A 21,560-nucleotide genomic window follows, 5' to 3' on the forward strand; every position below is an offset into this window, starting at 1 on the left:
CTCTTATGTATTTATAGATACATGTAACATTTTGCATTTCTTGTGGAATAACTAACAGGAAATATCTGGAATCTCTAAAGCCTGATCCCAAACGGGTCTGTATGTATATATTGTGGTGCTGGGTGTTGCCGAAGAACTGATTTTGATACGAAGCAGAAAATCCCCTGAATTATCTTGCAGTCCAGGCAGAGTGTTTGAATCGTGGGCATATGGGCTCTCTGAGGGAAGCTAATGAGGCCCCTGCATATTTCAGAATTCCTCAGCAAGTCTCTTCTAGTAGGTATTCAACAAATACATGTCTCAAGATTTTAGTTTTAAGTGACCTCTCCACCCAACGTGGGGCTCGAACTTACAACCCTAAGATCAAGGATCATGTGCTCTACTGACTGAGCCCCCCCCCCCAGGAACCCTACCACAGATGTTTCTGACTGACCACTGTCCGGTGCAAGTGTCACATCCCACTGATAACTGGAAGTCGTCCTTGCCATAGAGAGGAGCACAGCGATTCCAAGTTCTCAGAATGAGGGAGCCGTTAAAAACGTACCAACAGCTGCCAGACAGACTCAGTTCAATGCCTCTCAAACATCTTTAAGATAAAATGTTTCCTCATCTCTGACTTTCCCAACTCTTTAGAAAGTGGCTTCCTGGATCCTTTAGGCTGTGGTTGCTGCCTTCACAGAGGCAAGGACAGCATTCCGTGGAATGTCACAGGCCGACCTATAGAGCAAACAGCTCTGTACATGGCTCATGAGAAGAGATCATAAAAAACCGATTACGCCTATTCTGTGGGGTCTGTATACCGAGGACCCGGCCAGTATCCTGCAGTTAGAGAAATTTGGCAGCAAAGGGAACCCAAAGAAAACTATTAATTACTTTGGTTGAGTGGACTTTAGTGGTCCCTCAGATTTCTGCTTGCTCTGTAAGTATCTTCAAATAAATCTGATAGCGTTGATTTTTGTCCTGTTGGGCTTCCTAGATGGTGTCTGGGCACACAGGTGCTGTGCCGTTACAGAGGTCCCTTGCCCACAATGAATCTCAGATGTTGTCTGCATTTCCTGGTGTTTCTGACTTCAGCCTTCGAGCTCCCTTAGAATGGACTGACAATGCGATAAAGTCAAAACCTCCTTTACAAGATAAGCTTCCCTTTAATAGCTGATGCAGAAAAGGGAAGTCTGTATACACTTCTCTTTAGAATGAAGAAAATACACACACATACACACACACACACACACACACACAGGTACTCGGGTCTTAGGCTCATACGCTCAGCTGGTTAGAAGCATATCATACTACGGTCCCTCCATGACTGAGCCAATTAGTTGGTCATTGTTGACATGACCACACACAGCCCCCGTCACCTTGACAGCCTTCTAGCAAATACGTAGTATTTGTTTTGCACTGCATGAGTCAACACAGATCGATTTCTTTGCTGGGAAAGCATTACCTACATCACTACCGAGCCATACGAATTGGTGTGCAGTCGTAACTTCTTTGGATAAAGAGAATGGGTGAGAAATAGGTTGGGAGAATTATAACTACACAGAGGTCTCATCAGAGTTGCCTTGTATGAGGGAATTAATTTTTTAATAAATGGAACAGTATTCCAGTGATAATTATGCATATAGAATGTAGTTACTGATTAGATTCTAAAACACACAATTATTAAAGCCTTAACCAGAAAAGAATCAAGGAAAATTTTTAACCCTCCTGAAAACTATTTATTACACAACAGAACATCTCTTCTCAGACTCTCTTCTTACATGCCAAATATTATGTCAAGTAAAATGATGAAAATTAAATAAAGTGTTATTCAAGGGATTTAAAAAATGTAAATATAGAGCATGAGTAATCTGTGAAGCAGTCTACTTGCACCCCCCACCCATAAATTATGTTGAAAGTCAATGGTATCTTCTTCTGGAATTATCAGCAGAGCCTCTTTGTGGGTGTTAGATACATAAAGGAGTAGGAGAATGATACAGGGAGAATACATTTTAACTTTGCATTATAAAAGCTAAATAATCTCTGGAAAGGAATTTGTACAGCCTTTCTGTGCTATAGCTAATTCAATCTGATTTAAAAAAAAAAAAAAAAAAAAAAGACCTGAGTTTGAGATGCTGAGATGCTAAACACCTTAGTTCATGTACATTACAAAATATTTAAACCACTTAATGAAGACAACTACTTAAGCCCACTTTTGTCTGATAAAGCCTTTCTCCTTGTCTTTTCATTGAGAGTTCCTCCTGTGCCCTTCGATGGGCACATACAACAAACAATGAAAACTCTGCTTCAGTTCTGAAGACTTGTGGTCTTTAGGAGCCAAAGTTAGTCTGTCTGTCCTGCTTTGCATCTCAACAAAACAAGATGGGTCAGGAGCACCTTGTTTTGGCTCCTTTCCATGGAAATATCCATCGTTACCCATAGTAATTAGGTCCTGAAGCCAGACCACAGATGTACTGTTCGTGTATTGCACTGATGGGGTATTGAGAAGCAGCTGTCGAGAAATAAAATGACACTCATTGAATTTTATCTGCCTTGTTGATAGAGAAGAGCATCTATGTGAATATGAGACTGGCCATTAAAAACTCTGGCAAGTGACTAATTAATAAAGCACCAAATCGTAGACCGCTCCGCATCACTAGTTAATTAGGACAATAGGTAGCCGTGTGGCCAGGCTTCTGTCGGTTCCACCCGGAACAGGGCTTTCACTCTCGGGGTGGAGATGGAGTTAGATGCAAATTTTAAACAGGAGACCCCCTTGGGGTAAAATTAGCATTCACAGATTAAACTTGTTTACAAGTTAATGTCAGAAGACTTTAATTACAAGTCTGAAGGCAAATTACCTTGCCCTTCTATACAAAGCTGTTAACAATTCACAGCTCACCCCTGCTAATTTCTTATCTGCTATGTGTCTGCTGAGGACTTGAGGTGTCCAGGTGGAGTGTTTCTGGGTGTCATTCTATCAACTTCTTCGGGAACGTCTCTTACTGGGATCGTTGTGCTTACAGTGAAGTTACTGTCAGGAAGATTTGTCAGTGTTCACAGGATTTCTGATTGTCACTGCAAGGGCCCCTCGCTCACCGGAGGTAGGAAATCCGGCAACTTCCAGCCCCAGTGTCCCTGCCCAGACATCACACGGCGTTGAACCAAAAGACATTTTCTGAGGACCCACAGAAGTGAGAGGAATGGGAGAGGCAGGAAATGCCCTGCAGGGTGGGCATGTCTGTAGTCTGTGAACTTAGCAGGGGGGTGGCCTTCCTGCAAAGTTCAGAAACTCCACCTCCCTCCCAGAGGGGTTACTCCCTCCCGCCACATTCAAGAATGGATACTTCTATGAATGTTTTAAATCTCCAGCCTTAGGGACTCTGCTGAAGACCAGATCTTGACATGCATTCTTCAAGACCCCAAATCTGGCCCCAAATCTACCAGCTCTGACCCTGACCATCGAGAGCTAGAGCCCTTCCCAGAGACACCTAGGAAGGGTTTGAGCCTTTCCAGTCCCTGGGCTCATCCCCTCAGGTCCTACTTCAGTAGTCTGGCGTGGATCCCCGGCAGCAATACTGTTAAAAAGCCTTCCAGGTGAAGCACCGAGCCGAACCCATACATAGGCGTGCACTGTGGCAGGCAGGGAACCTAGACACCCGCTTCCCCAGAATCCAAAGCATAGCAAAGCAGCAAACACACTCCAGCCCACCCAGATCCAAAAAGTCTGCCCTCTGCAGGAAAGATTTTTTTTTTTTTCCCCTTAAAAGCTAGCCTTCTCACAAAGCCTTTTACACGTCCCTTAGTGTCTGGGCCTAGGGCACCTAGAGCTAAGATCAGTCACTCTGCAGCATCCCACGTGGGGAAACCTGACCCCAGCCAAGGCGAACCAAGGCAGCCAGTATGATGCCCACGTGTAGCGGCCAGCGCAGCCACACGCTGAAGCCAGGTTCCAGGGTCCATCATCGGGTTCAGTTTGCACCTGCATCGTTGTTGAAACACTCGTGCTTGCTTCCTAAGGCAGGGAAAAATCAGGAAACCATATGGCTGCAGAAGGATGCCAAAGTTGAAGTCCTCTAGCCATCAAGATAATGTGTCCTCAGCTAAACTAAGCTGCTCTGGCTTCTCAAAGGATGGTCTGCAGAGTAGCACCACCAACATTGCCAGAGAACTTGTTAGAAATGCAGAACCTCAGGGCCTCCCCAACTGCCACTGAGCAGAACCAAAATTTTAATCAGGAGACCCATGACGATGGCGTTCGGAGAAGCCCTGAAATACGTGGCTATTTCATTTGGAGCTACTTTTTACCCTGAAATAAAACAAAAGCCGGAAACGAGGACAGGTGCCAATCCACCGTATTTAGCTGCTGTGTCACTGGTACTGTCCCCATCTTAGACAAGTGTGTTTCCGCAGGCTCGTTAACTCGGAGCTGGGTGTGGGTTTTGCATAGTACTCCATCCTCTCCTCTGCTGGCACAGAAGCCACGACTGCAAATAAACAGAGAAACAGGCCACCCTAAGAATGCAGAGATATCAGACATCACTCATTATACCCGTGACCACTGTCTTGCTACTTTCCACACAACAGCCTGTCACGAAAGGAATTAGACAAAAGAAGCCTGTTTTTCTCACAACTTGGGAAGAGATGCTCGTGGTTGGAGAGGAAATCCAAGAATGACGGACACCTGCTATTATAGGGGACCAACTCCCATGGGCACCTGTATTGCTGCTTCCTGGCCAAGTGATTTTCACTTTTAAGTTATTCTCCATGGAGAATACTGGGGTCACTATAGATTACGGTATTTGGTAAGAGGTGTGGGGAGGTTTCATAATTACATTAAGTTAGAAAGCCCATCATAAAGTGACCGGAACAAATCCTGTGTTTTATACCTTGTCAGAAACCGCATGAGCATTTAAGTCATTTGTGATAGCAGCAAAGTTTCCATAATATATGAAAATCTAGGATTTATGAAGTCGATGAAACAGGAGGGCATCTTTCAAAGCTTTCCAAAACAGACTTTCCACAGAATCAATTTATATCATCAGATGGCCTCTTACGTTGAAATTATTAGGTTCCAATGCAGATTTTATTATTCAGTTTATATGAATTAATAGTCTCCCTTCCAGACGTCTGTCTGAAATATGGCTCATAGCCGGTATAGGAAATGTGTTCATATATTTTAACATTTGCAACAACTTAAGATAAGATGTCAAACTAATTCACTGAATTAACGATCATTTGCAAATGAAATGTAGCACATGGATGTAACTTGAGGTACATAGGAAATCTTTTGGGACTCCTTTAAATACTGAAATTAACTTGTGAATTAGCATGAGGTAGGTTTTGGAATTTTGATTTGCATCAAAAACAAAAACCAAGAATTAAACAAACTAAGTCTTTATTATGGCAAGGTATCCCTCAGATCTAGGGTGTAATATTTGTATCTTTCAGCAATTTACTTAGCGCACATTTGTAACACTGAACTATTAACCAAAATTGCTTTTTTATTTCTAAAAGTGCTTATTTCTTGGTATCATTTTCCCCTCTTGAGTTTCATCACGACAAAACACCTAGAGTATCATATCATCTGCGAAGAGTGATAATTTGACTTCTTCTTTGCCGATTTGGATGCATTTAATTTCCTTTTGTTGTCTGATTGCTGAGGCTAGGACTTCTAGTACTATGTTGAATAGCAGTGGTGATAATGGACATCCCTGCCGTGTTCCTGATCTTAGTGGAAAAGCTTTCAGTTTTTCTCCATTGAGAATGATATTCGCGGTGGGTTTTTCATAGATGGCTTTGATGATATTGAGGTATGTGCCCTCTCTCCCTACACTTTGAAGAGTTTTGATCAGGAAGGGATGCTGTACTTTGTCAAATGCTTTTTCAGCATCTATTGAGAGTATCATATGGTTCTTGTTCTTTCTTTTATTGATGTGTTGTATCACATTGACTGATTTGCGGATGTTGAACCAACCTTGCAGCCCTGGGATAAATCCCACTTGGTCGTGGTGAATAATCCTTTTAATGTACTGTTGAATCCTATTGGCTAGTATTTTGGTGAGAATTTTTGCATCTGTGTTCATCAAGGATATTGGTCTATAGCTCTCTTTTTTGATGGGATCCTTGTCTGGTTTTGGGATCAAGGTGATGCTGGCCTCATAAAATGAGTTTGGGAGTTTTCCTTCCATTTCTATTTTTTGGAACAGTTTCAGGAGAATAGGAATTAGTTCTTCTTTAAATGTTTGGTAGAATTCCCCCGGGAAGCCATCTGGCCCTGGGCTTTTGTTTGTTTGGAGATTTTTAATGACTGTTTCAATCTCCTTACTGGTTACGGGTCTGTTCAGGCTTTCTATTTCTTCCTGGTTCAATTTTGGTAGTTTATATGTTTCTAGGAATGCATCCATTTCTTCAAAACACCAAGCCAGAATTTTTAAGAGTTTCAGAATCCACAGAATATCTCTTCCAGGGCCATAAGCTACCCAAGAGCACAGGCCTTTTGCCTGCATGGGCCAAGTTGCCTGGCCTCGTCACTCAGGGATGTCAATGTACTGTCAGGGGTCAGATCCCTGAGATCACTATTTGGATAAGGAAGAGATGCAGTGGCAATCTGCGAGGGGAAAATCTCTTGCCAATCCAGAAACCACAGCTCTCTTTGGAATTTCTATTCTGCCCTTCCGAGATGCATTTTCACTAATAAACATCGATGTATGAACTAGATTCACAAATTTTAAGAAAACCGAATGCTGAGATTTTACTTTGGACTTTCCTGCATAGCCCAGGAAGCTCATAGCTCTTTTTCTGAACATAGTTCTTTAATCTCAGAAATGAAAACCCTTGTCTTACCTCCGGTTCACACTCACGTTGAGTCGGCTTGCTCTGGCCAGCTGAACTTTGTGTCATTTAAGTCTTCATTTTCTCCTTCCATGTCTTTGCCAGTGAGCTCCTGCAGCTGGCTCCCAGATTGGAAGAGAAGAGACCAATGGCAGTATGTCCTTAAGAACCTAGTATTAATATAGCCAAATGAAAACATGCAGATGCTTTTTTCTTTGCAAGAGCAAGTGAATTCACATGAAAGGGGAATAAATTAGATAGTACAGAGATAGAAGAACGCAAATGGATCCCAGTGGAAATCAGAATGCACTTCTTCCATTCTGTCCAGTAAAGGAATTGGTATAATGTAGTAGTAAATTATATTATTTGGAAAAAGCAAGAAATGATAAATTGAGTGTTGCAACATATTAGCTATTTCTCTCTCTCTTTTAAATATGCCTATCTCCTCTCTCCCTAGTTTATCTAGAACAGGTGTCTCAGAATCATGAAGTGAGGTGTTGCCCATTAAACACACATTGCCTCTACCTGCTCAGAGGGATCAAGTCTGAATCTTATGGGGTTGTGTCCAGGAATCAGTCTTTCAAAGGGTTTTCCCCAGGTGATTCTTGGAGAACCAAATGAAGATTTGAGAATTAATTATGTTCTAAGGAACGAAGATTCAAAGACTCTGTGTGTGTGTGTGTGTGTGTGTGTGTGTGTGTCTAAAATTTGGGCTGAATTCTGGGTTGTGCAGTTCTCATACGCTTCCCAGGTGTGATCTTCCATCGAATATTTCGACTCCCCTTGCTCATATGGTTGCTGGGATTGTGAAATTGAGTTAAAAAGAAAATCTGTTCAGCTCATACAATCAGTTGTTGTCTGAACTCACGAAGTGTCCATACACTAACTGTGTTTCTTTTTAAAGACAATATGGATTAAGTAGGTCCTAATAAGATCACTTCTATAAATACCATGAAATGAATCTCCTACAGAGGGCCTTTGCTCGTGCTGCTGATTCTCTCTGAGAAACATGTGGGTCTTCCTCCACTATGGCTCTTTCTCTGGTGAAGTTTTCTGCTGAAATGCCAGATAAGCAAAAGGAACTTTTTTGGCCACCTTATCAAAATAGTAGTCCCCCGCCAACACTCTGTTCTCCCCTTACCCTACTTATTTTCCGTACCTTTATCTCTGCACCTCCTTGAGTGGAATGACTTGTTTTCAAGGCCAGGGACCTTGTTTGTGTCAAGCATCCTGGCATCATCCATTTCTTGAGGTTCCCCAGACACCGGGCCAATATGTATTGAGTGAATGAATCTATGGATTGGTAAGGATTAACCAGTGCATAGCAACAACACATATAAAATTCAGCTTGTAGAAATTTGTACATCAGTCTAGAAATGATAGAGGTTTCATATTCCTGGTCAGATGAAAACAGTGCCTGCCAGACTCTGACCCAAGGAAAGTGTGGTGTGGAGGAATGAGACAAGCCCTTCCAGCTCCATGATCATCTCCCGTGTCAAGGACTCCCCACAGATCTGTTGCTGGCTTCCTCCTGGATCAGCAAATGTTTGCAAGCTTTAATTTGCAGATTTAATTTATGCTTTCTAAAAAGGATCACACCTCTTCTTGGACATTTCAATCTTTCTTTGCCTTTTGGACTTCTTTCCTGAGATTTTTGCAATCATCCATTAAAAAGCAATGCTAAGGTAAACTTTAAGATTCTTGCTCCTTGCCTGGGACCCTTGGTCATTAATGTCTGATTTGTGGTTCTAATGTAGATTTCCTCAAGTGCAGTTAATGCTTATAATAGAAGATTTTCACACGGCCCTCAGATCACGCCACCCTTCAGAAGATCATCTAATCCTTTGGTTGCTTATTTTGGGTGTTTTTAGAGACTTAGAGTCAAAGAATGGTGATAAAGTTACAATTCTAAATCTACCAGTGATGGATAACTTTCATTTAACTCTACAACATTTGGATATAATGACTGTTTCCTTGCTTTTACACTCGTTAAGTCTTTGGCAATATTATCAAACCCTCCAGAAGAAAGAAGAATTGACAGCAGGAACTCAAGGCATCCCATCCTTAAATATATTCCTGGAAACTATGAACACGAGATAATATTCAGTGTGATGTTGGCATTTGATAAATCAGATGCAATGAACCTAATTATGCAAAACAGTTATTTTGAATCTATCATTCATCTGAACGCTGTCTAAATCAGAACTTATTTAATTACTAGGAAACGGAAAGGTAAGGAACTTGCTAGCTCTATTCCTTCCTTTTCCTCAAAACATTCAGTAATTTTTATTAACACTGAATTCGTAGAATTCCCAGCACTCTCAGTCATTCAGACGTGCTCTGTTTTGTTTATTTAAACAACCTGTGTAAAATCTGTGGTTGAAATGGATTTCTCTGCCAGCAACTTCAGAACTCTCAAACGGGTTTTTCCTCAGAGATTCTCAGTGAGAGTATTAAAATCCTTGGGGTCACATGATCCCAGGGAAGCAGGGCAGTCGCTGAGCATTGAAGAATTTGACGCTGATGTGGTCTCTAGGGAAAGCCTTGGACCAGCTCACAGAGACAGAGCTGCCCGCAGACACCAGCGACATCAAGGAATTCCACAGCCCCATTGCTTCAGACTGGAAGGGAGAGCTCCGAACTGGGGCCGTTCAGAGGCAGCTGGCAGTTAAATCCCAGCATGCCTTCTGGATCTCAGCTTTGAAGACTTAGCCGAAGGGTCTTTCCTAGCAGCAGCTGTTAGCCGCCCTGGGTTCTTGTGTGTGCTCTCCGCTCACCATCGATATTCGATAACCATCTCTGCTTGCTGCCCCACATCCTTCCTGGTCCCTCGGTGTCCTCCAGCCCAGCTGGCCCGGTGGAGAACATTCTCTGGGCACTTTGGCTCCTCTGATTCTGACAGTACCTAGGGGAAAACACTGGCTCTCAGTCAACGTCTTCCTGCCTGGGTATCAGGTCAGCCTCTTAGCCCTCCCGGAATGCTCTTTGCTCATGTCTGCAGAAGCTCCCTGGCCCCCAGCGTCGCTTTGAAGTGACACCTCTCCCCGTACAATGCAATGAAGTGACACAGATAACGATTAACAAAGACTACCAGGCCAGGGGTACGTAGCCTCAACTTACGAATTAAACCAGTTAGGGACGGCCCTTTGTGCCTTTTTCAGAGGAGGGTAAACTACATGCAGGTGCTTCGGTTTGGAGGCGAGTAAGAGTAAAAATGGGACTTGCGTGTCTGTTCCTTTAAACTCTGCTTCTCTCAGGGAATTAGGCCATTGTAGGTCAGGATATTTCAGTCCATTCATTCTCCAGGAGGAAACTGCTGACGAGAAGGAATTCTGCTTCACTTTTCAGGAACGCCATCAGGATGGCTTGCCGTCATAGCTTATTCATTGGGTCATCCTTTCAAATTATCATTTCTGCCGCAAACTTGAAGGTGCAAGGGCTCTGGGATAATAAGAGGATTTTAGGTCTGACTGGTCTGCCCAGTTCCTTTAGTGAGGAAGCCAGCCACGTTCGGTAGTCCTAGACAAGCGATGTCTCCCCGGCCCTGTGCAGGGTGGTTTTATCTCGGAATCATTACCATCCTTATAGGGAGATCAGGCTTGGGAGCCGAGCGAGGCAGCTGGGTGATGCCGATAAGCCGATTAGCTCGACATATTGCTGCCATTTCATGTTATTCATTTGATTTTCTGCAGATTTCAATATTTCTGTGCAAAAAAAAAAAAAAAATTCAAATATGGCTTTGCTAAAGCGAGTTCTGTTTGGATGTCGGTCGGGGCTCAATGTCGCCTGTTAATTTCTTTCAGCTGGGTCGCGGGCCTCGTACAGCAGCCAGCACGGCCACCTGGGCCCGGAGCTTCGGGCTCTGCAGTCCCCGGAGCACCACATAGACCCCATCTATGAGGACCGTGTCTACCAGAAGCCCCCTATGAGGAGTCTCAGCCAGAGCCAGGGGGACCCTTTGCCGCCAGCACACACGGGCACTTACCGCACGAGCACAGGTGTGTATTCAAGATGCCTCTGGGTGGCCCGTCCATAGGGGCGGGGACATAGGAGGCTGCTCGGGACCCCATGAAAGGGCTGTGTGTGTGTGTGTGTGTGTCCGTCTGCGTCCGTGCCCTCTCTGCTCACAAGCATATGGTCTGCTTCTATCATTAACGTCTGGGATGATAAAGAGAAACCAAGTACGACTCGTTTAGCTACCTGAAGATATTTTAAATGGAAGAAGTTTAATGAGGGTTGTATGCTTCTGTTGTCTAACAGCACACTGAAAGAAAGAGTGCTGACTTTTTGTATGTCATCATCCACATATTTAATGAATTTAAGTACTGCAACAACGCCTCTTCATTACACAGGATATAAAAGTCATGTGCTTAAGGCGTCTAAATGTTCTTTAAAAATAGCCTCCCTAGGTGGCAAGCTTGGGGAAACCGTATTTACTAAAAATGAAGCATGTCTTGTAGGGCCAACTGAGAATTTACTTCATAGACGCTATCAGGTGGAATCAGATGGAATTATTATTTAAAAGTCGAATATTGACAGTTGCCTACGATTCAATCAACCACAGGGCTCTCCTGGGTTAAATATATATTTTGAATTGAACACAGCCATAGGCTGCGCAAAGAAAGGCAAGTGTTTTCCAGAATATATAGCCATTTGCAAAATAACCGGTCAAATGTCATGATTAAATGTGCTAGAGAGCCTTCATCTAACTACAAAATTGATATAATTAAGATGTTGAGAACTACACTTATTACAAAGCCTCCCATGGCTAAGTAAACTTAGAAAATATGATGCTGCCGGTTTGCACACAGCAGAGCTCTGTCCCTCACTTCAAATGACCCGTATTACCCTGGAACAGGGCCTCAGGCATGGGAAAACTGAAGCTTTGCTCCAGAACTTGGCACACACCTCCCTGCATCTTCAGACCATGGCAACTTCCAGTAACCACAAAGCAGAGCATAGCAATTTTGTTAACTGCATTATGATACTAAATTACACGTTTTGAAATTCAGGCCAACGAAGTTGCTTTTATGGTTGATTATTGATATGTACATTTCAGTGTTTTACTGCATCATAAGAAGAAAGGCACAAAATGCTTTCTTTCATTTTTGACATCATAAATGCCATCCAATGTTAATAATACGTATCTTGGTTCAGATGCAAAAGAATACCCATTTATTCTTCTGTCAGAATTCTCTCATCCTTTGGCTTGCTAGAACCACTCCTGTCCGAGGTTGGGCTGTTTTAATGTTGAGCTGGCCACATATTAGTAACAAAGGTGGTTTTATGTGCACGCACCCCTTACAAGAGACAAAGATAACCTCAGTGATGCTCAGTCTGTAATTTTCGAAGACACTGACCACAGAGGGGATTATGTTCATTTCTCTCTCCTGTATTCATAGGCTCTTAGAATTCTTTTCTTAATAAACTTGGGAGTTTTGCAAAAATTTGTCTACACTCAGAAAAAAGTATTTCATTCTTCTATGTCCTATTAATGATATGGGATGTTCACACTTTAAAAACCAATTAAAACAAAACAAAACTGGTGTTTTCTCTGAGCCCGGGGTCTGAAAACTCCAGCTCTGGGCCAAACCCGGCTGGACCACCTGTCTGAATCCTGCTCGTGGGCTAAAGATGATTACTACCTTGTTAAACGGTTTATAGATGAAAGACGGGTAATATCTTCTGATGTGGAGAAGTTATAGGAAATGCAAATTGCAGTGTCTATAAATAAAGTCCCTGGAACGCAGCCACTCCCATTTGTGCCCGTATCATTTCTAGCTGCTTCCAGACCATCACAGCTGAGGTGTAGTTGTGACAGAGACCATATGGTTGGTAAAGCTGAGAATGTTTACTTTCTGGAAAAGTTTGCTGACCCTTGCTCTAAGCCATCAGCGGAGCACAGCGCTGAATGAAAGAACTCCTGTGAGGGGAGGCAGCAGGTCCTCCAAGCGTCTCAGAGAAGAAGATTTGTTTGCCCGAGTTTTCTCAGTAACAGGAATCTCTGCCCCAGCAGTGAGCTGCTGAGGTTATGACATCCAGAGAGCCAAGACCCCACCCCAGCCTGCCCTTTTGAACTTGAGGCATTTTTGAAGACATCTGCTGATTTATGTAATAATATGGAAATTTCCAGAAATGCATGGATGGATGGGATGACAGGTGGGGAGAAACCGCCTCTCTCCAGCTCCCAAGTATAAAGCCACAAGTTCTCTCTCTTCACCAGCTCAGGTTACTTCCTGTTTCTACACTTAATGTATTTTATTTCACATCCTTACACTTTCTTAGCTAACCCCACAACCCTAGAAACTGTCTCTATCAGAACCCAGAACCCACATGTTTGAGAATATGCTATTAACATGGGGGTATACCCTTTCCTTGTAAATTACATAGGTCTTAGACAATATTATCAAATTATATTTAGTAAAAGTCAGAATTAACAGTTAACATCAAGGAACTTTCTAAGATTGTTTTCCCGTATTTGGGAGGTCATTTTCCACATCCGGTATTGTACACACCGCACACTCGAGACCTCTGATGCAGAACTTTAAGAGGCTTCTGGGGACCGAGCCGATACCCCGGTTTCTCTGGAAGAGAGGACAGGTTCATATAGACCTGTTAGACTTGAAGTATTAAGGACCACGGACTTCTGGCTCACATCCATGGCTGAGGTGGTTCGAGCCACCTGTCTCCTGTCTTAGCCCTTGGGTAGCAGGACACTGACTGGATTCTCTTCAGTTTGACCCCTCAAGCACTTCCAGATGATACCTCAAGGAGAGTAAGCCAAGGGGCTGAAGGTCGCTTGCTCTTGTTCAAGTCTTGTTCAAGACTCAGGAAGGAAGACAAATGGACTTGCCTAAAACAATTAGGAAATTACAAGATGGTGCCATAGTATGGAGCGGGCGAGACAGGAAGTCAGAGCACAGAGCGTGGCGCTGTTTCCGGGAATTGTTCCACATTCTTTGAATGTGTTTACAGATCCTCAGAACCACCCCTTAAAGGAGGTACTGATAGGACGCTCACCTTACAGAACACGGAGGCAAGCAATACGGGGTCCTCTTCTCAAGGCCACACAGCTTATGTGGAGCCCGTCTTCAAACCCGCACATGCAGGCCGTCCTGCCCCGGGTCCTGGGCTCTTAACAGCCATCTTGGTTGGAACTGTGTGTGTTAAAGTCATCATTTAAAAAGAAAATAAATACCCATCCGTGTTCATTGTGGTTTTTGTATCCTGTCAATCAAATAGTACCTGTTGAAGACTCACCATGTGCTAGATAAACGGGCAGAGCCAAAGAAGCTTCTACTTACTCCTTGTCCTCAAGCCCATTCAGTCTCGTTCCGTAATGGAACATGAACATAAGGAAAATTAACTGGTCATGAAAGGTAATATCTTACAGGTTAGAACCTTCCAGATGAAGCTGAAGACAAAGTGTGAATAAAAACACTAAACAATACATAGTATCTTTTAATTCCCAGATAACCCATAACTCCTGGTTGTGCCTTAGGTAGCCTCCCCACCCCCCACCCTGGCCCAAAGCCACGCTCCGCTGTTATGCGGCAGCAAGTAGAGGCTTGGCAGGTGCGCGTTCTTCATCCGCATCTGCCCTTGGTCATTCGGCGCTGCAGCTGTGCTCCCCGCTGGCTCTGGTTCCCGGGCACTGTCTCGGCTCTATGGCCTCTCTCCTTTCCCTGCCCTGCCTGGCCCTGTGCTGACCCTATCCCTGCGTCTCCCTTACCCAAACGCCATGAAGTCTGTCCTCAGTGATAGAGCTGGGAGCCGCTGGGAGACACGGGGAGATGGCTACATGGAGACACTCAGGACACAGTGGCAGGCGTTGACACTGAGACCTGTTAAAGCTTCCTAATCTTCCCCGCCAAAGGGGGTCCACCGGGAGATGCCTTCGTTAGCTCTCCCCCCTCGGACTCAGCCCGCCGCCGTCCTCATGCATCCTCCTCTCTGCCTGCCTCCTCCATGTCCCCTTGGCCGCCAGAGAAGCCACTCACCCCTGTTACTTACTGAAAGACCGATTTAAATTTCAGACACCAACTCATACAAAGACAACGATCCACCTTTGGGTGTCCGGAAGGTCTTCTGGGCTTTCTCAAACCAAAAAGCTACCTAACCACGTGGTGAGACGTCTTACACACGTGTGCTTACATACATGTTAGGGGAATCGGGTGCTACATTCCTGCTTCGGGCCTCTCTTCTGCTCCAGCCTTAGGGAGGTGGGACATACAAACTTGGTCCAGGACTCAGCTGGAAATCTGTAGTACTTCATTCTGCAGAACGGGCAGGGCTGGGCCAGGGATCGTGGTCTGAAGAGGGTCTTCTGCTCCTGACACCGACATTTCATGCTTCTGCGCCCCCGCCTTTGTGAGATGAGAACCACAGACCTTTTCCCCCACCTACCTCCAGCAGAAGGGAGCAGGCTCTGACGGTGGCCCACTGGCCTTCCGGGGCCCAGACATGCTCTAGTAGGAAGGCAGAGGGCACGCAGAGCCGCTGCCCGCATGCCTGAGGACAGGATTGAGAGAGAAGCCAGCATCGCGGCCCCAGAGATCCAGCAGCCTCCGAGAAGGTAAAAGAGTCACTTCCTGAATCAGCAGCGTTATCGGCTCAGCGGGGCGCCCCAGAGAGCATCCCCTCACCAGACATGACAGTCCCTCATTTCTTGAGGAGCCAGGAAATGAGGGAGGGGAGGCCACCATCAGTGTCCCCTCCATGTGCAGGGAGGCGGAATTGTGTGAGCTACAGCAGAAAAGGCAGGCCAGTGAGCCCGATGGTGGCAGAAATATGCCCACTTGCTCTTACGGGATCTCTACCCAGCATCTGACGCTTTACTTTCTGGCATGATGAAAATTTAAAGAGGCACACTTTTAACTTGGATGTCTGTTTAAATAAAACATACCTTTCATCTGGGATAAGGCTTGTCAAAACTGGAGCTTTTATAATAAGAGGCAGAGCCAGACAAGGAATATGGGATCTTCTTGGGCTTGCTGATGGTGGAGTCTATTAAGCAGAAACTAACATGAATTTTTGTTTCAAACTCGAACATACCAATAACTTTCAACTTAGGAGTCAATGATTAATACAGATGCTTGACTCTCACACTCCCTTCCTCCCCCCAAAGCCCATCTTTCTAACCTAATGAAAATGGCCAGTGTTTGCTGGACTGATAGTCACAGGAATTCACTTTGGGATGAATTGGTTTCTAAGTGAGTGGAGAAAACAAGCTTTCTGCGATGAACATGTCAGTTTGTTTTTAAGAAAGAACGATCAAAGGTATATTGCCAGGAGAAAATCTAAATATCTTTGAGGATGACAAATACTACAACAGAAAAAGAAAAAAAGAATGTGATGAAAAATTTGCACGTATGGAGAAAATATTTTTAAAAAACTGAATTTTCTGCAACAGCAGCCAGTGCTTCATAAAGTTACATAAGCATTTCATAGACTCTTCCTATCCATAAAATTTTACTACTATTGTTCAGTAACATATAAACAACATTTTCCATTAAAATCATCATTAGGGTCCACAAAAACGTGGAATATTAGCATTTATTACTTCTTAAATGCTTTTACTTCAAACTGTAAAAATGATTGCTTACCCTTAGAGCAAGTCAAATTGGATCCTCCAAAACCTCTTGTTTTTGTTTTGTTTTGACTTTTTTTTTTTAAGTCTAGAAAGTCAGGGGCACATTATTTTCCAATTGGAAATTTTTAATGAACCCAATGATAAATATCGTCTTAAAGCCAGGAGAAGCTTCTAGATGCTTTCTTGTATCAAGCCACCTAGAGTGTTATACATAAAAAGTGTGATTGAGCTCAGCCGAAGGAAGGCATCGTGTTTGCCGTAGAAACTGTTCATTGGCAAAATCCAGAAACACCCATATCCACACCAGTCATAATGATTCTGTAACTACCAAAAATTCTGCAATGCCTCTTCCCACAAAGGTGACCATTGATGAAGTTAAACGGTGGTGTTAATACTGAGATCTGAGTAATGTATAGAAGTGTTGATCACTGTATCGTACACCTGACTCATCTAACACTGTATGTGACCTATAAATTGAAGTTAAAATGGTGTTAAGTGAAGATAAAAAGATTCTGTTAAATTTACCCTGGACTATTTTCCCTCTGAGTTTAGCATGGGTCAGCTTGTGCAGAGGGCAGAAAATTGGAAGATGTTCACAATCAGTTCTAGATAATAATACTGCTGGAGGTAGAGTGACTTGAATGTCAGGGGCCCCTGAGTCCTAAAATCACAGACTTGAACTCTCCTTAAGAGAGTTCATGGCCAAGTCCTTGGACCTGTTGGACCTAAGCCATCCTCACTTTCTGAGCATACTGAGGAAATACTGTTTAATTGGCTTATTGTGTGCTCATTTTCTATTTATATAATGAGTAGAAATGTAATTTAGGTTTTCCTACCTCCGTATATGCAAATACACAGAAAAGCAAAGATAAGTAAGATAAAACAAAAATTAGTGTTTTTTTTTTCTTTTTGTTGAACCGTACCTTATACCCCCCCCAAGTTTCTTCATGTGCCAGATTCTTATATTTTATTCTGTTCTCCTTTTTTGATTGTCAGTGAAGAATGGAGGTAACCATCCATCCTCATCAAAGTAGAAAGCCTGATGTATTAAGCAGCATCCTCGTCCCCTCTTTCAAGCGAATATAACAAATAAAACACCCCCCCTTGTACAGCAGACCTTTATTTGTGTAGCTCTAAGGAAAACAGGTAATTTCGTGAACCGCATAGATGTCAGGTGAAGTATCAAGTCAGCTGCTGAAGAGGCTGCTTTTAAAATCTCCCCAAAGAGACCAGCAGCGCGGTTCGGCGAGCGCTAAGAGCTTCTGGGGAGGAGAAGGGGCTGTTTGCAGAGCAGGTGGGAGGTGTTTAAAGAGCTGACGAAGCTCCTTCCACCTCAGTGGAAGATTCCGTGGAATTGAGCCATCCTGTAACACGGGTGAGCTGGCCAGCTGAGCTGTGAAGCTCAAATAAGGGAAAATGTGTAACCAGACAGAAATCCAGGAAGCGTCGTGTCCAGGGAAGTCTTTAATAATGTGGCCAGTATCTGCTTAGCCATACCAGTGGATAGCGGTGGTTTGCGGAGCCACGCTCAGGGCGCAAAGGGAGAATTTACTGTATAATGTTAAGTCATCTTCCTGTGTCACCCTTAAAAAAAATATGACACTCTCTTGTTACATGACACATAGCTGGTCTGAGATCTCTTAGATTTGCCCACATTTTCGAGATGATTCCATGACCTGCCCTTGAATATGGGGTGGTTTTCTCCCCGTTTGTACTGCCATTTTACGTTATTTTTGTTGCTCTAATCAGTCTCGTTCCTTTTCTTTTTTTTTTTTAATTCGGCAGGACCAATTTGAATTCTAATTTTATGTTTTTAAATTCTCATCAGGTATCCTGCTTAGAGTGACTTAAAAGTTTAACGTGTGGATTCAGGAATGATCCTTCGGTAGTGCCATTTATCAAGGACCACAAATGCGATTGGGATTTTCTATTAAGATCTTTTTGGAACTTGTTCACCCGCCTTAGATTTCATAGTCCACCCTCTTTTTTGTTAATTTAGTGATACCAGTGATGAAACTAAGATTCAAGCTACTTTAAAATTAGAATAACAATAGGTATCCCTATTTTTCAATTTTTCTAGAAATGAACAAAGTTAGATTTTTCAGTGTAAAGAATTTTTCTCAATATTTTTCTGCCTATCCCAGTAAATTCAACTTAAGGAAGTAATGGTGAAAATTAACACTCATTTTTAACAATTCTTCCATATAATATTCCTATTATAAACCCACCTCTCCTAGGTGCCTTTAGCAGACACTTCCCTTAATTTTAAGCCTCTTATAAATCTTCTCACAATGCAAGTAGTTCATGAACATGCCGTTTGAAAGTTTTAAGCCTCGGTCCAGTTTACAGTGGTGGTTAAAAGTATAAACTCTGGAAGCAGGTTATGAGGGCTTGAATCCCTTCTCTAATTATATACTACACAAACTCAGGCAAGTTACATAATCGTTCCGTGCCTCAGTTTCCCGTCTGTGAAGTGTGAATGACATGTTCACTCTCATATAGGGTTGTTGGAGGAAAAAAAGCAAGCCCTAGCAGGAGCTCTGCACTCTGATACCCAGTGGCAAGGGTCTTCACCCCAGTACAGTGTGGACACTCTCTTTTTCTAATGTTAGCTGATTTCGACATTGTTGATAGTAAAAACAGCCAGAGCTCCTTTGTTCAACACTTTCTGCACATGAGATGCTTAATGCCTCTCGTGTGTCTTTAAAGCAAATAATGGTCCCAGAGGCCGTTTTGTTCTCTTTGTGCAGTAGTTAGGAAGCTGGAGCTTACAAAACTCGATAACTCACTCATCCTATCCCAAGAATTGCCCAGAAGGCCTGGATGGGAACCCAATATGCTAATTACAGAAGCCAAGCTCTGAGTGCATTCCATGACCTGACCCCAAATGGGCCAAAGGGAAGCACACAGACGAGCCTACCACTACTCATAAGCTCACCTCCACCTTGTCTTTTTCCTCCTCTACTGGGATGTCGCCTTCCTGGTTTTGCTTGATAAACCGCATCTCACAGCCTGCTTTCCCATTTGAATCCAGTGTTCATAGAGTCTTTGCTGTTGGGAGTGTCTTTTTTACAACTCTCATAATATTCTTTTCCGGTTTAAGGTCCCTTGAGAGTTTTGGGGCATGGCTAGTCAATTGGTTCTCCTTATCTATACTATTTTTTTAACAAGTACTTTTTTTTCCTAAGATTTCAATATTATTTCCTGATCTCTGCTATGTTGTCCTCTTTTCCTGTTAATCGTACTTACTGAATTAATGATCAGCACTTTCATATAGAAAAGGGTTTCTTTTCTGATATTAGGAACCATTTTTGGCAAGCTTGAATGTAGGTATTACTTTCCTGAAGGGAAAAAAAAAAGCATTTATCTGGAAAAAAAGCATTTTATCTGAAAAAAAAGCATTTATCTGGAAAATATTTGGTTTTCCCCTTTTGCCCTGGATTTGCTGCCTAGCTTGTCACAATCTTCTAGAAAATGAAATTTTATTTGCCCCTGTGCATTTGTTCTTCCAAAAGCAAGGTTATGCCTGGCCTAAATTCTCAGCCCCTGTCACTGTAATATAAAGTACGTTGTTCATAAATTTTTAAGACTTGAATTTTAATTACACATGTTTGTACTATTTTGGAGAAAATATAACTCTTCCAGAAATTGCAAATGAAGCAAGACACATTTTCTCTTTCCAAACTTAACGTTCATCGTCTCGTGTGATCATTTTGAAACCGAATCCATCAGGACCGTTGTTGTCATTTCGAAGACTGATTCTCGGAATATATGTACATTTTTTGTTTAGAAAGTTTTTCCCGAGTATCCTTCTACACTTCACCTTGTGACAGTGGCTCGTCTCCTAATCTGGGTTATTGTAAGGCTAAGTATTTCTGTTTGTTGGCAATGAGAAGCCTTGACCTCTTCATTAAAACTCAGTTCTCAGCCTGAGAATGTTTTCCTCCAGTTCACCTTACAACCTTTTTGCCATTTGACACAGTTTCCTTAATTTCTTTTAAAAAAATTGTTTGCTCAGTGTGACATCATTTTGGATGTGTTTGATTTGGCATACATCCCCTAAAGTGACAGGGGACAAAATCAGCTTTACTGTCATCCTAAGCGTTCAGGAAGTCAGAGTTGAGGGGTTTGACTTATAATTGAAACCTTCTTCCATAACAGAGCCCCCATGGTGTAAACAGCTGCACGCAAACACTGGCTGCCTTTTGGCTGTCTTCTGGTCTTCGGTGCCAGGAAGCCATCGTACTGTCTAGGATTGGGCCTGGCTCGCCATTATTGCAACGATCCAAAACTGGTCACATGCCGTTAACAAGAAAAACACTCTTTCCCTTGTATATGTGCATTACACCTTGATGTCAGATATTTTTGAAAATCAGATACAAAGAATGCCGTGAAACCAACTGGAGAGAATCCACGCAGCAAACAGAATTGAAGTTCAGTTTGGAAACTGGTCAAACTGACTTTAGCAACTGATGCACAAAATGTTCTCAAAACAATGCAGACCTTTTGAAAAGATGCACGTACTTCTGGAAAAGGCACGCCGGCTCCTCCGTTTGTCTGCGTTGCTGCTGGGCGGGTCTTTGCCTTCTCCCACATGCCGGCCCTTCACGGAATTTGTTACCCTGACAGCTTTAGTCGAGGGAGAGGGCTGTGAACATCTCGGGGGAGTTGCTTTCCAGGAGCGAGAACAGTCCCGTGTTTAACGCCCCGGGACTAATTGTGGAAATGAGAGATTTGCCTCTCCCTCTCTCCCTCCACCCCCATGCGTGTGTTTTTTTTTTTCCCTTTTATTCGGGAAAATTAACCACATTACTGAGTTTGTTTTACACTCTTAATAAAATTAATGTAACATCACCTGAACAATCACACTTCCTGCATGTTCTCCACTTGCACAACAAAGAACCATCTCTCCGTGACCCCTCGTAAAAGATTTCCAGGGATCCTCTGGGTTTGTGTCTTCCGCGGAGCTTACGTGTGAGATGAACAAAGCTTCTCTGGGGTGTTGGTCAGCAGTGAACACACAGGGTTGCATTTTCCCGGCCGCCGAGAGGTTCTTCCTGGGACAGTGTGCTGGTGATCCTGGTCCTGGGTCACCCTGAATGTATTGGTTCAAATATGACAGATTATTTTTTTTTTTTTTATTCTTCCAAACCTT

General features: G+C 43.2%; 1 protein-coding gene across 4 annotated transcripts in view; it reads left to right on the forward strand.

The window, feature by feature from the left end:
- The window catches only part of CTNND2 (catenin delta 2), a 906,151-nt gene that overhangs the window by 543,676 nt on the left and 340,915 nt on the right, over window positions 1–21,560 (forward strand). For all 4 annotated transcript variants that reach the window (XM_044233797.1, XM_044233772.1, XM_044233780.1 and 1 more), the window contains one exon: window positions 10,617–10,811. In XM_044233797.1, the coding sequence (XP_044089732.1) occupies window positions 10,617–10,811 (195 nt within the window). The remainder of the gene's footprint in view (window positions 1–10,616; window positions 10,812–21,560) is intronic.

Source organism: Neovison vison, chromosome 1 (assembly GCF_020171115.1).
Source record: "Neovison vison isolate M4711 chromosome 1, ASM_NN_V1, whole genome shotgun sequence".
Lineage (NCBI taxonomy): Eukaryota > Metazoa > Chordata > Mammalia > Carnivora > Mustelidae > Neogale > Neogale vison.